Here is an 11,992-nt window from a genome sequence, read left to right as displayed (position 1 = left end):
CACAATCAGTGATTGGAACTTTTTGTTGACCTTGTTTTGAGATGGGTCTTTGTTTTTGTACTTTGTAATTTATTTTTTGTAGCACTCCATGTTGTACGCCATGTTGAGTATGTTCAGAAGAATATAAAGCCATATAAATAATAAATATTTGATATACTGTATATTTTTTACATTCGTAATTCATTTTACACATAATTTTACATTATTTTTGGGAGTAAACTAATTTAAGCAACAAAAAAACTGAGGAGCCATTTGGGAGCCGAAAGAGCCGGCTCTTTTTAGGGAGCCGAGCCAAAAGAACCGGCTCCCTAAAAGGAGCCGGAATTCCCATCACTAGAACCTGAAGAGAGAGCTTTGTACGAGGTTAGCCCGAAGCTAAAAAAAAAAAAAACGGATTCGCCGTCACTCCCTCCACTTAAAGGGGAAGTCATAGCCAACATTTTCCGAACAGTCATATGTTCGAGGTGCCCCTACTCCTAGTCTAAACACGGCATTTTGATAAAAATTGTGTTTCTGGAACGTGAAATATCAATATGCAGCAAAATACAGCTGTTCTCATCCATTTCAAGGGGTGGTCATTTTGTCACTTGCTGTCGACTGAAAATGACATCACAGGTGCTCAGGTAGCCTCAACCACAGCACACCAGATTTCTGGGTTTGGTCAGTTTATGTTCGTAAGCGGGGTGGCACGTTGGACAAAAGGTTTATTACGTCCGCCTCACAGTGCAGAGGTGCAGGGTTCGATTAGAGCTCTGGCCTTCCTGTGTGGAGTTTGCATTTTCTCCCCATGCCTGCATGGGTTTTCTCCGGGTACTCCGGTTTCCTCCCACATTCCAAAAACATGCATGACAGGTTAATTGAACACTCTAAATTGTCCCTAGGTGTGAGTGTGAGTGCAGATTGTTGTTCATATAGGTGTGCCCTGTGATTGGCTCGCAACCAGTTCAGGGTACCCCGGCCTACGGCCCAAAGACAGCTAAGATAAAACTGTGACCCGTGTGAGGATAAGGGGATCAGAAAATGGATGGATGGAATATACCATTGATCTGAAGGTATGTGCACAACGAACGCCAAACTCCACACACTAACCAGGTGTTAAAACACCGTTTGATTGGTGAATAAAGTTTGGTGGAATCCATAATATTTTGTTTCAGGTGGGTCAACACACTCAGAATACAGGCAAAGTTAGCTTTCTTTAAAGAATCGACCGTCTCGCGCTTTGCATTTTATTTACTTGACTAGAAGTAGTTGTACGTGCCATCCAATAGGTGGGGGTATTAAACAAGTAAATTCAAACAAAAGAAAAAGACAACCAACCGAAGAACAGAGAGTAGAAATTAAGAAACTTAAATTTATACGTGAATAAGAATGCGGTGTATTGCGTGTATTAACATCTAATTTGTAAGCAGTTAAAATAGATACATAGCACATGTGTGCATATTACTCTAAAAACAGCTGTCAATAACGGCATCATTTACGTAACTTTCGCGGTTCTTGGACTACAAATCAACGTCACTACCTTGACTACGACATTTCGGTAGGTCCAAAAGAGCGAAGCTGCTGAGATGTCCTATTGGCTCTAATATGTACGTCTGTCGCCACGTTTGGTCAGTAAATAGTAACACTGGACGACAGCATTTGATTTATTATGAGAGTCGTCTTTGGTCTGTAAGCTTCCCCAACTTTTCAAAGATATATTCGACAAAGGAAACGTCAATGTGACACAATGGTCCTTGCTAATTGTGAGCATTCTCAGTTTTTCAGCAATTTTCTGTCATGCCTATATTGTTAATGAAACCATACAGATGCTAAATCCACGAAATGCCTTAAAGACAACATAAGTGCCTTTGTGAATTAATTTTTCGGATCCGCTACCGAAGTGCATCCAGTTTCAATTTCATACAAAAACACTACTGTTTAATTGTAAAAAGGATTTTAAAAAATGCTATTTGTAAAATTACAATTCAAAAGGTGAATCGAGAAATAGGTGTTTCACATCACAATATCCTCTTCCAAAAAATTGCAAGAAAAAACAAAAACAAAAGAATCACAATCAAATACGGTACGTTGGATGACTGCATATGATTTTGGCATCATTCAGTTTATAATTTGGCTTTGGTCTTTGGATGTCCACAGCTCAGCCGGCTCCGGAAGAACTCTTCCACCTTCTTCCAGGCGAGCACCTCGGCGCAGGCGTGGGCTTGGGGCTCGCCCCCCCACATGACGACTGTGCGCAGGAACCCGTGCAGACCCGAGCGGCAGTAGGGCCCATAGGGCGGCTCCAGCAGGTGCCCGGCCCGTGGGTAGCACACCATCTCCACGTTCTCCTTCCCGGCCCGCCTGAGTCCATCCAAAAGAAAATGAGCAGACTTTCGTCAATACAAAAAGTCGAAATTTTATAAGAATTAAGTTTTTTTTTTGGGTTGAGGAAAAAAGCTTGGATCTTCTGAGAATGAAGTTGAGTTTTTTTAATGTCAGAATCTTAAGAGACTTAAGTAATATTTCTTGACAAAAAAAGTTGCAATATTATAAGAAAAAAATGTTTTCCCCCCCCATAAGAAAAATGTCATGAGGATAATGTCGAAATGTTATGAAGTTTGCACTGGAAAGTCCTCTTTTTGGAAGAATTCTATTTTTTTTTTTTTTTAAAGTCACAAAGGTGCATTTTTCACACACACAAAAAAGCCCAAATCATGCAAGAATAAAGTCGTATATTTGCTGAGATAAAAAGTCAAAATCTTGTCAGACTATAGTTGTATCTTTGAGAACCAATCTTTTTTTTTAGTTGAACTTTGGCAAGAATAAATTCGAAACATGTTTTTCATAAAACATCAAATGAGTCAAATTAAATGATTAACTGTATTTTATTAAACAGTGGTGTGATTAATTATGTAAACCAGGGGTCCTCAACCACCGGTCCACGGACCGGTACCCACCTGTACCGGGCCGCACAGAGACAGACCAAGATCTTTTTTTAGGTACCGGTATGTTTTTGGTGGGTGTCAGTCAAACACACAACCACCCTCCAACACCACCAAGCCCGTCGATTACCTTCCAAAGGGCAATATAAATAGGCCTGGGTGATTAAATGATCGAGATTTGTGATATTACGTGACCAGCAGCAAGCTGTGAGCATATTGACGCCATTACGGCCATTTACGTCGGAAATGTGTGCGACTCTAGTTAAGCTGAGTCCCCATTCTAACAATGCAAGTTGAAATAAACGGAATCCGCCAATAAATAAAAGAAGCAGTACATAGAAAGTAAAAGTAACAAATTGACGAAACGTACATCTAAAGGTGCAGCTGATGGGCAGCTATGACTCCCCAAGATGAAGCTACTGGTATTTTGACAAGACAAGTTCTTCCCCAGAGCCTTAGACGATCTACTCACCAGAGTTGTGCTGCCATGCTTTCCATGGAGGCCCGGCAGTCACAGTTGAGGTCGTCCTCGGAAGCCAGGAAGAGGAAGTCGGCAGTGGCTTTCTCTATGGGGACCCGGCTGGTCCGGTTCTCTTCACTGTTGGGGTCGGTAACACCAAACTTGATGATGCTGGCACCGTCGGCAGCGGGTATGATCTTGGTCAAGTCCAAGGTCACGGGGGAGAGGACCTCTCGACCCCGGTAGTGCAGAGGCGCTCCCATGTTACCGCTGCAGGCGTTAATCCAGACCACCGCACGGACACCCGGCACGAAGGATGCCAGGGACAAGGCGATGTCGCCCGCTTTGGAACGCCCGATCACGCCCAATCCGTCACCGCCCACCTAAGAAGAACAACAACTGCCCATGTGACACCGAATACTCATACCCGACAATTATTTTTTTGGGCCCATATAGATTCTGATATTTGTCAGAATACTCTGAAATAAATTCAGATAACGATTAATTGGCCTATGAATTATTTAAAATTTTAAATGTTTTTTTTTGGGGGGTGGGGGTTTGAACATCATTACTTTTGTCCGCATCCCTAGTTTTAAATTAAGCTTTTGTTAGTGTTTCGAACAAAGATGAGGGATTTAAAACTGGGTTAGGGTTTCAAACTCAGATTGGGACAAGGTGGAAATCTCTTCCATTCCCACTGCAGTCGTCACCTTGGGTTGCTGCTGCAAGAAGACCAGAGCCTCCTGGTAGTGGTCCAGCTCCAGATAGTTGATCTTGGCAGGCTTGTCGTACATGACGGACACGTTCAGGACCACAAAGCCTTTGTTGGCCAAAAGGCTGGCTCGTTTCTCTGAAGCAAAGGAGGACAAATCCAGCACGCCAGGGAACGGACCCTCGCCTGCCGTGGTTGCAACGAAACAAAGCACAGTCAGCACTGGAGTTAGGCCATCAAGCATTGGCTGAGGTATCAAAGTAAGGTGAGGGTTACAAATAGGGGTTTCATGACTGCGTTAGCTGCAAATGGCTGGGTTCAGTTCAGGATGACTGGGTTAGGTTTTCACAGTTATCTGAAACATTTATCATTGTCTCAAGTTAAAGCGGGCTTTCAAATGAGTGTTTTAAAACAGGGTTGAAAGTTTTGTTTAGCGTTTCAACTTGATTTTTCAAATTCAGTTTTAAAGGTAGATTTAGCATTTGCAGCCTAGGTCAGAGTTACCAAATAAGTTCAAGGTTTCTAAGTATAGTTTCAATTTGGGGTTTGAAGCCAAGGTTCGAGTTTCAAACTGGAGTTAGGGTTTCAAAATAAGGTTGCAGGGTAAGATTATTTGAAATTAGGGATTCAAATTAGAGATAAAAAAATGGCTTAGGGCTTCAAATTAGTTTCAAACGCCGGGTAGTGCTTGCAAGTAGGTTTAAGGTTTCTAAGTATGGTTTCAAGCTACAGTTAGGGATTGAAACTGAGGTTGGAGTTTGAGGTCAAAGTTGTGAAATAGGACTGTTGTTTCAGATTAGGGCTTTAAATGAAGGTTTCAATACAAGGTTAGGGTTTCAAATTTGGATTTTAAAGGGCTTCCAAATTGACTTTTCAAATGAGGGGTCGGGTTTCAAATTAGTGTTTCAAGCGAGGGTGAGAGTTCCGAAGCAGGTCTTTAAGCATTGTGAGGGGTTTAAATGACACCTGATTCAAACCTGGTGGTGTGAACAGCACTCCGTTCCCCTTCCCGAAGTTGACAACCTCCCTGACGACGCCTTCCCCCAGCAGGACCCTCTCGTTGATGACCTCCGCGAGGGCACCTCCATGTTCTTTCTCCTCCACGTCCATACCATCGTGCACCGAGAACCTGACCAGGTGGGGACTCAGCGCCTTACTCCAATGGAAGTATTTGTGTGGGACGATGGGCCGCATGGACCACAGTAAGCCCATAGGCTCCACCCCCTCGTAGGAACCGCACAGGGCGGCATCCCGGCAGAGGTCCAGCTCCCCGTCACCATCTGCTCTGTAGACAGCCGCCGAGCGGAAGACCACCCCCCGCTCGTCGGTGGCCTGGGCCCTCAGAGTGACCACTTGTCTGGACCCTAGACCGGCCACCTTCACGTGAACGGGCTCATCGAAAAGGCAGCGGGCTCTTGGGAGAAGACTGAGGCGCACTTGAGGCAACATGCCCACCCTGAAGGGAACCATGAGAGGAGGCATCAACCATAACTGTGGCGAATCAAATATTTTTAGACTCGCCTGTTGTTCAATTTTTCTTTTTATTTATCTTTTTTGCTTTCTTTTCATGACTTCATTTCACTTTGTGAGGTGATGAATTTTGTGTTCGTGCTTTAATGACTTTTCTTGTTGAAATCCATCAGGCTTGTCATAACGGGCGTAGACTTGATAAGATCCAACTTCGCCCTACACTTTTTCGGTTTGCTTGTTTTCCTGTAAAATATGTAATCACACTTTTTTGTTTTTCATTTTGAGTTAAGCTGATTGAATCAATCAATTAATTAATATTACAGACAGGGAGTACAGTTTCATTACCTCTTGTTGTATATTGTGCAAAAAGATTACTTCTACGAATAATTATTATTACAATAATAATGAGTACGTTACTTGTTAATTTAATGAGAGACAGACAGGTGGATTTAAGAAAAAAGAGATTCATAAAAACAAATATAAAAAAAAAAACAGGCGAGTGACAACATTGCATGATCTGAAGAGGCCTGTCAAGTCGGATAAGATAGCAAAGTTGCAAACGATTACGCTGACATGAAATGACCCTCCAAAGTTTAGTAAAGTAGAGGACGATCCTAGCGACCCGAATCGCTCGTTCCTGTCATTTGTGCAAAACTAAATAGTTTGCACCAGGTTTCACAAAGTGTCTGATTGCATGATTTTACATGACAAAAATAAAATAAAATAGAAACTGCAATAGTTGCGGGCACGTATTATAAACTTGTCATGAAGCACGAAAGTTTGGTGACTTCGTTAAAAGCGTCCCCAGGTGTCGTGACTCGTTGAAGGTCATTAGTCACTAACTCATTCATCTGCAATATTTTATTTGTACCAGTTTTATGTGCAAGATTAACGGTAAAATTTTGTTTAGCTCACCCATAAGAAGGAAATCTCAGCGACAAGGTGGAGGGGGGGTAAAAAACTGGTCACGCATGCGCACATCAAACGAACCTGATAGTGATGTGTCGTTCGCGAACGAGCCGGCTCTTGGAGCCGGCTCTTTGAAGTGAACGACATGAGCCGGCTCCTAAGAGGGAGCCGCTTTAATGGGAGCCGACTTTTTTTTTTCCTCCTGCTTTTCCCGCTGCCCAACAAGTAGTGATGTGTCGTTCGCGAACGAGCCGGCTCTTGGAGCCGGCTCTTTGAAGTGAACGACATGAGCCGGCTCCTAAGAGGGAGCCGCTTTAATGGGAGCCGACTTTTTTTTTTCCTCCTGCTTTTCCCCCCTTTCGGTTAAAGCCGCACGTGATTAGTCAAGATCCGTGGTAGAAGATGGAGGAGAGGGTTACACACGCACGCACACGCACACGCACGCACACACACACACATACAGAGAAAAAAACTACACGGTGGAAAGTGGAAAGGTGAGAAAATGGATAGGCAACGCAGTGAAATTTGGACCGATTTCAACTGAATTGATAGTTCAAAGGCAGCGTGTAGACTGTGCAAGGTTTCTAACAATGCAAGTTGAAATCAACGGAATCCGCCAATAAATAAAAGAAGCAGTACATAGAAAGTAAAAGTAACAAATTGATGAAACGTACATCTAAAGGCGCAGCTGATGGGCAGCTATGACTCCCCAAGATGAAGCTACTGGTATTTTGACAAGACAAGTTCTTCCCCAGAGCCTTAGACGATCTACTCACCAGAGTTGTGCTGCCATGCTTTCCATGGAGGCCCGGCAGTCACAGTTGAGGTCGTCCTCGGAAGCCAGGAAGAGGAAGTCGGCAGTGGCTTTCTCTATGGGGACCCGGCTGGTCCGGTTCTCTTCACTGTTGGGGTCGGTAACACCAAACTTGATGATGCTGGCACCGTCGGCAGCGGGTATGATCTTGGTCAAGTCCAAGGTCACGGGGGAGAGGACCTCTCGACCCCGGTAGTGCAGAGGCGCTCCCATGTTTCCGCTGCAGGCGTTGATCCAGACCACCGCACGGACACCCGGCACGAAGGATGCCAGGGACAAGGCGATGTCGCCCGCTTTGGAACGCCCGATCACGCCCAATCCGTCACCGCCCACCTAAGAAGAACAACAACTGCCCATGTGACACCGAATACTCATACCCGACAATTATTTTTTTGGGCCCATATAGATTCTGATATTTGTCAGAATACTCTGAAATAAATTCAGATAACGATTAATTGGCCTATGAATTATTTAAAATTTTAAATGTTTTTTTTTGGGGGGTGGGGGTTTGAACATCATTACTTTTGTCCGCATCCCTAGTTTTAAATTAAGCTTTTGTTAGTGTTTCGAACAAAGATGAGGGATTTAAAACTGGGTTAGGGTTTCAAACTCAGATTGGGACAAGGTGGAAATCTCTTCCATTCCCACTGCAGTCGTCACCTTGGGTTGCTGCTGCAAGAAGACCAGAGCCTCCTGGTAGTGGTCCAGCTCCAGATAGTTGATCTTGGCAGGCTTGTCGTACATGACGGACACGTTCAGGACCACAAAGCCTTTGTTGGCCAAAAGGCTGGCTCGTTTCTCTGAAGCAAAGGAGGACAAATCCAGCACGCCAGGGAACGGACCCTCGCCTGCCGTGGTTGCAACGAAACAAAGCACAGTCAGCACTGGAGTTAGGCCATCAAGCATTGGCTGAGGTATCAAAGTAAGGTGAGGGTTACAAATAGGGGTTTCATAACTGCGTTAGCCGTGATTGGCTGGCAATCAGTTCAGGGTGTACCCTGCCCACTGCCCTCAGTCAGCTGGGATAGTCTCCATCACGCCCCCGATCTTTATAAGGATAAGTGGATCCAAAAATGGATGGATGAATGGATGACTGGGTTAGGTTTTCACAGTTATCTTAAGAATTTATCATTGTCTCAAGTTAAAGTAGGGTTTCAAATAAGTGTTTTAAGACGGGGTTTAAGTTTTGGGTTAGGGTTAGCGTTTCAACTTGATTTTTCAAATGAAGGTTTCAAGGTAGATTTAGGGTTTGAAGCCTGAGTTTTATGTGCAAGATTAACGGTAAAATTTTGTTTAGCTCACCCATAAGAAGGAAATCTCAGCGACAAGGTGGAGGGGGGGTAAAAAACTGGTCACGCATGCGCACATCAAACGAACAGGGTTTCAAAATAAGGTTGCAGGGTAAGATTATTTTAAATTAGGGATTCAAATTAGAGATAAAAGGATGGTTTAGGGCTTCAAATTACAGTTTCAAACGCCAGGTAGTGTTCGCAAGTAGGTTTAAGGTTTCTAAGTATGGTTTCAAGCTACAGTTAGGGATTGAAACTGAGGTTGGAGTTTGAGGTCAAAGTTGTGAAATAGGACTGTTGTTTCAGATTAGGGCTTTAAATGAAGGTTTCAATCCAAGGTTAGGGTTTCAAATTTGGCCTTCAAATTAGGATTTTAGAGGGTTTCCAAATTGACTTTTCAAATGAGGGGTAGGGTTTCAAATTAGTGTTTCAAGACAGAGTTAAGCTTTCACACCAGGGTTAGGGTTCGTAAATTAGGGCTACAAGACTAGAGCTGGGTGAGGGCTTCAAGCATTGGTTAGTGTTTCAAGTGAGGGTGAGAGTTCCGAAGCAGGTCTTTAAGCATTGTGAGGGGTTTAAATGACACCTGATTCAAACCTGGTGGTGTAAACAGCACTCCGTTCCCCTTCCCGAAGTTGACAACCTCCCTGACGACGCCTTCCCCCAACAGGACCCTCTCGTTGATGACCTCCGCGAGGGCACCTCCATGTTCTTTCTCCTCCACGTCCATACCATCGTGCACCGAGAACCTGACCAGGTGGGGACTCAGCGCCTTACTCCAATGGAAGTATTTGTGTGGGACGATGGGCCGCATGGACCACAGTAAGCCCATAGGCTCCACCCCCTCGTAGGAACCGCACAGGGCGGCATCCCGGCAGAGGTCCAGCTCCCCGTCACCATCTGCTCTGTAGACAGCCGCCGAGCGGAAGACCACCCCCCGCTCGTCGGTGGCCTGGGCCCTCAGAGTGACCACTTGTCTGGACTCTAGACCGGCCACCTTCACGTGAACGGGCTCATCGAAAAGGCAGCGGGCTCTTGGGAGAAGACTGAGGCGCACTTGAGGCAACATGCCCACCTTGAAGGGAACCATGAGAGGAGGCATCAACCACAACTGTGGCGAATCAAATATTTTTAGACTCGCCTGTTGTTCGATTTTTCTTTTTATTTATCTTTTTTGCTTTCTTTTCATGACTTCATTTCACTCTGTGAGGTGATGAATTTTGTGTTTGCGCTTTAATTATTTTTCTTGTTGAAATCTGTCAGGCTTGTCATCACGGGCGTAGACTTGATAAGCTCCAACTTTGCCCCACACTTTTTCGGTTTGCTTGTTTTCCTGTAAAATTATGTAACCACTGTTTTTTGTTTTACTTTTTGAGTGAAGCTGATTGAATCAATCAATAAATCAATATTACATACAGGGTGTACAGTTTTATTACCTCTTGTTGTACATTGTGCGAAAAGATTACTTCTACGAATTATTATTATAACAATAATAATGAGTATGTTTCTTGTTCATTTAATGAGAGACAGACAGACAGGTAGATTTAAGAAAAAAGAGATTCATAAAAACAAATATAAAAAAACAGGCGAGTGACTACATTGCATGATATGAAGAGGCCTGTCAAGTCGGATAAGATAGCGAAGTTGCAATCGATTACGCCAGGGGTGTCAAACTCATTTCACATTATGGGCCACATACGGCCTCAGTAGATGTAAGTGGGCACCATTAAAAATTATACCATACTCTGCTATAAATAACCAAAATAATATGTCTTTCCTTTGTTTTGGTCTAAAGAAGCACAAGAACACTCGGAAAATGTTGAAATTGAATGAACATATCTTTTACAAAACATTTCATGAAGCACTTAAGATTTCCTTAGACAAATGTGCAATTTACTTTTATCATTCATATATATATGCATTGCAACTGATCCCACTGACTGTACAAAGGCACAAAACCTTAACAAGTAATTGCTATTGAAAAATATAGTAATGCACTTTTACGATTAAACGAGATTTATAAAGAAAGGAATTTTTAAACTATTTACACGAGCATATAAAATCTAAATGTAATCCCTGCCTACACCTTTCAAACTAAGGAGAGTGCTATAATATGTGTCAAGAATATAAAGTATTCACATCTCCTTGATAGCGTTGGGTCTGTCTCAGTGACAGACTGAGGCTGCTGTTGTCTTCTTCTCTGAACAAAATAATGTTGTCTTTTCCTCTGATCAAAACAGTGTGCCCCTAGCGGATATTCCATGAATTGCACCTTATTAAAAATATTCATTCAGTGTCTTTTATGCATTTTTTTCACTTTTAAATTATCCTGCGGGCCGTACGTTTGACACCCCTGGATTACGCTGACATGAAATGACCCTCCCAAATTTCGTAAACCAGAGGACAATCCTTGCGACCCGAATCGCTCGTTCCTGTCATTTGTGCTAAGCTAAATAGTTTTGCACCAGGTTTCACAAAGTGCGGGATTGCATTATTTTACATGACCAAAAAAAGAATTAGAAACTGCAATAGTTGCGGGCATGTATTATGAACTTGTCATGAAGGACGAAAGTTTGGTGACTTCGTTAAAAGCGTCCCCGGGTTAGAGGTAAGATTGGGGCTAAAAAATCCAGCCCGACCCGACCCAGCCCGCGGTTATTTAAGACCGACCCGGCCCGAGCCCGACCAATTAACTCGATTTGCAGGCCCGAGCCCGAAGCAAACCCGAAATTTCATATTTTATTTGTGAGGACTCCAGAGGAGGAGGGGTGATTTATGATAACAAACTAAAGCCTGTCTTTTGTCACGAAATCTAAGTTAAACAAGACTGTATGAACATTTACATCTTTTATATTTCCGTTTCTGTAAAGGGGACATGAACCAGCGCACTGTAATGTTGGTACCTCAACATCACAGTGAGTTGTGTGTTTAATCACGGTGTTTCTTTCACATCATGGCCCACGCTACTAACTCTGACACTGACAGGGCATTACACACTCATCCAGACATCTACAAACAAGTTTGAACACTTTTCTTTATGAAAAAGTCATGGCCTGCAATTTTTAGTTCAGTTTATCCCACAGTATTTTATTTATTTAAAAAAAAAAAAAAAAAAGTCAGCGAGAGAGAAGCCCAGCCCGACCCGACCCGAAAAATTCGGGTCGGGTCGGGTCGGGCTTGGGCCGCCCGATCTTACCTCTACCCCGGGTGTCGTGACTCGTTGAAGGTCAGTATTCACGAACTCATTTATCTGCAATATTTTATTTGTGCCAGTTTTATGTGCAAGATTAACGGTAAAATTTTGTTTGGCTCACCCACAAGAAGGAACTCTCAGCTACCGGGTGGAGGGGGGGAAAAAACTGGTCACGCATGCGCACATCAAACGTACCTGAAGAGAGAGCTTTGTACGAGGTTAGC

General features: G+C 43.5%; 2 protein-coding genes and 1 long non-coding RNA gene across 5 annotated transcripts in view; 1 reads left to right on the top strand and 2 right to left on the bottom strand.

The window, feature by feature from the left end:
- Positions 1–2,872, top strand: part of LOC109529541 (uncharacterized) — a 13,322-nt gene extending 10,450 nt beyond the window's left edge. The window contains exon 2 of the long non-coding RNA XR_002170856.1: positions 2,411–2,872. This is a non-coding gene — a long non-coding RNA (uncharacterized LOC109529541). The remainder of the gene's footprint in view (positions 1–2,410) is intronic.
- Positions 1,986–8,608, bottom strand: LOC109529518 (acyl-coenzyme A thioesterase 2, mitochondrial-like). Of its 3 annotated transcripts, XM_019892934.1 has the most exons (6): positions 6,479–6,551; positions 5,715–5,806; positions 5,071–5,548; positions 4,092–4,279; positions 3,394–3,764; positions 1,986–2,340 (listed from the first exon to the last, which is right to left on the bottom strand). In XM_019892934.1, exons 3-6 carry the CDS (start codon positions 5,540–5,542, stop codon positions 2,103–2,105), a joined length of 1,269 nt encoding a protein of 422 aa, XP_019748493.1. In that variant the 5' UTR covers positions 5,543–5,548; positions 5,715–5,806; positions 6,479–6,551; the 3' UTR covers positions 1,986–2,102. The 3 variants fall into 3 exon arrangements, with proteins under 3 accessions (XP_019748493.1, XP_019748494.1, XP_019748492.1); XM_019892935.1 differs by lacking the exons at positions 5,715–5,806; positions 6,479–6,551 and adding an exon at positions 8,589–8,608; XM_019892933.1 differs by lacking the exon at positions 5,715–5,806.
- On the bottom strand, positions 7,222–11,961 carry LOC109529533 (acyl-coenzyme A thioesterase 2, mitochondrial-like). The gene is made up of 4 exons (XM_019892961.1): positions 11,890–11,961; positions 9,173–9,650; positions 7,947–8,134; positions 7,222–7,619 (listed from the first exon to the last, which is right to left on the bottom strand). The coding sequence occupies exons 1-4, from the start codon at positions 11,944–11,946 to the stop codon at positions 7,245–7,247; spliced, it is 1,098 nt and encodes a 365-aa protein (XP_019748520.1). The 5' UTR covers positions 11,947–11,961; the 3' UTR covers positions 7,222–7,244.
- Positions 11,962–11,992: the final 31 nt, after the last annotated feature.

Source organism: Hippocampus comes, unplaced genomic scaffold, assembly GCF_001891065.2.
Source record: "Hippocampus comes isolate QL1 unplaced genomic scaffold, H_comes_QL1_v1.1 scaffold255, whole genome shotgun sequence".
NCBI lineage: Eukaryota > Metazoa > Chordata > Actinopteri > Syngnathiformes > Syngnathidae > Hippocampus > Hippocampus comes.
Note: the sequence above shows the minus strand (reverse complement) of the source record. Positions and strands in the feature narration are given on the sequence as shown.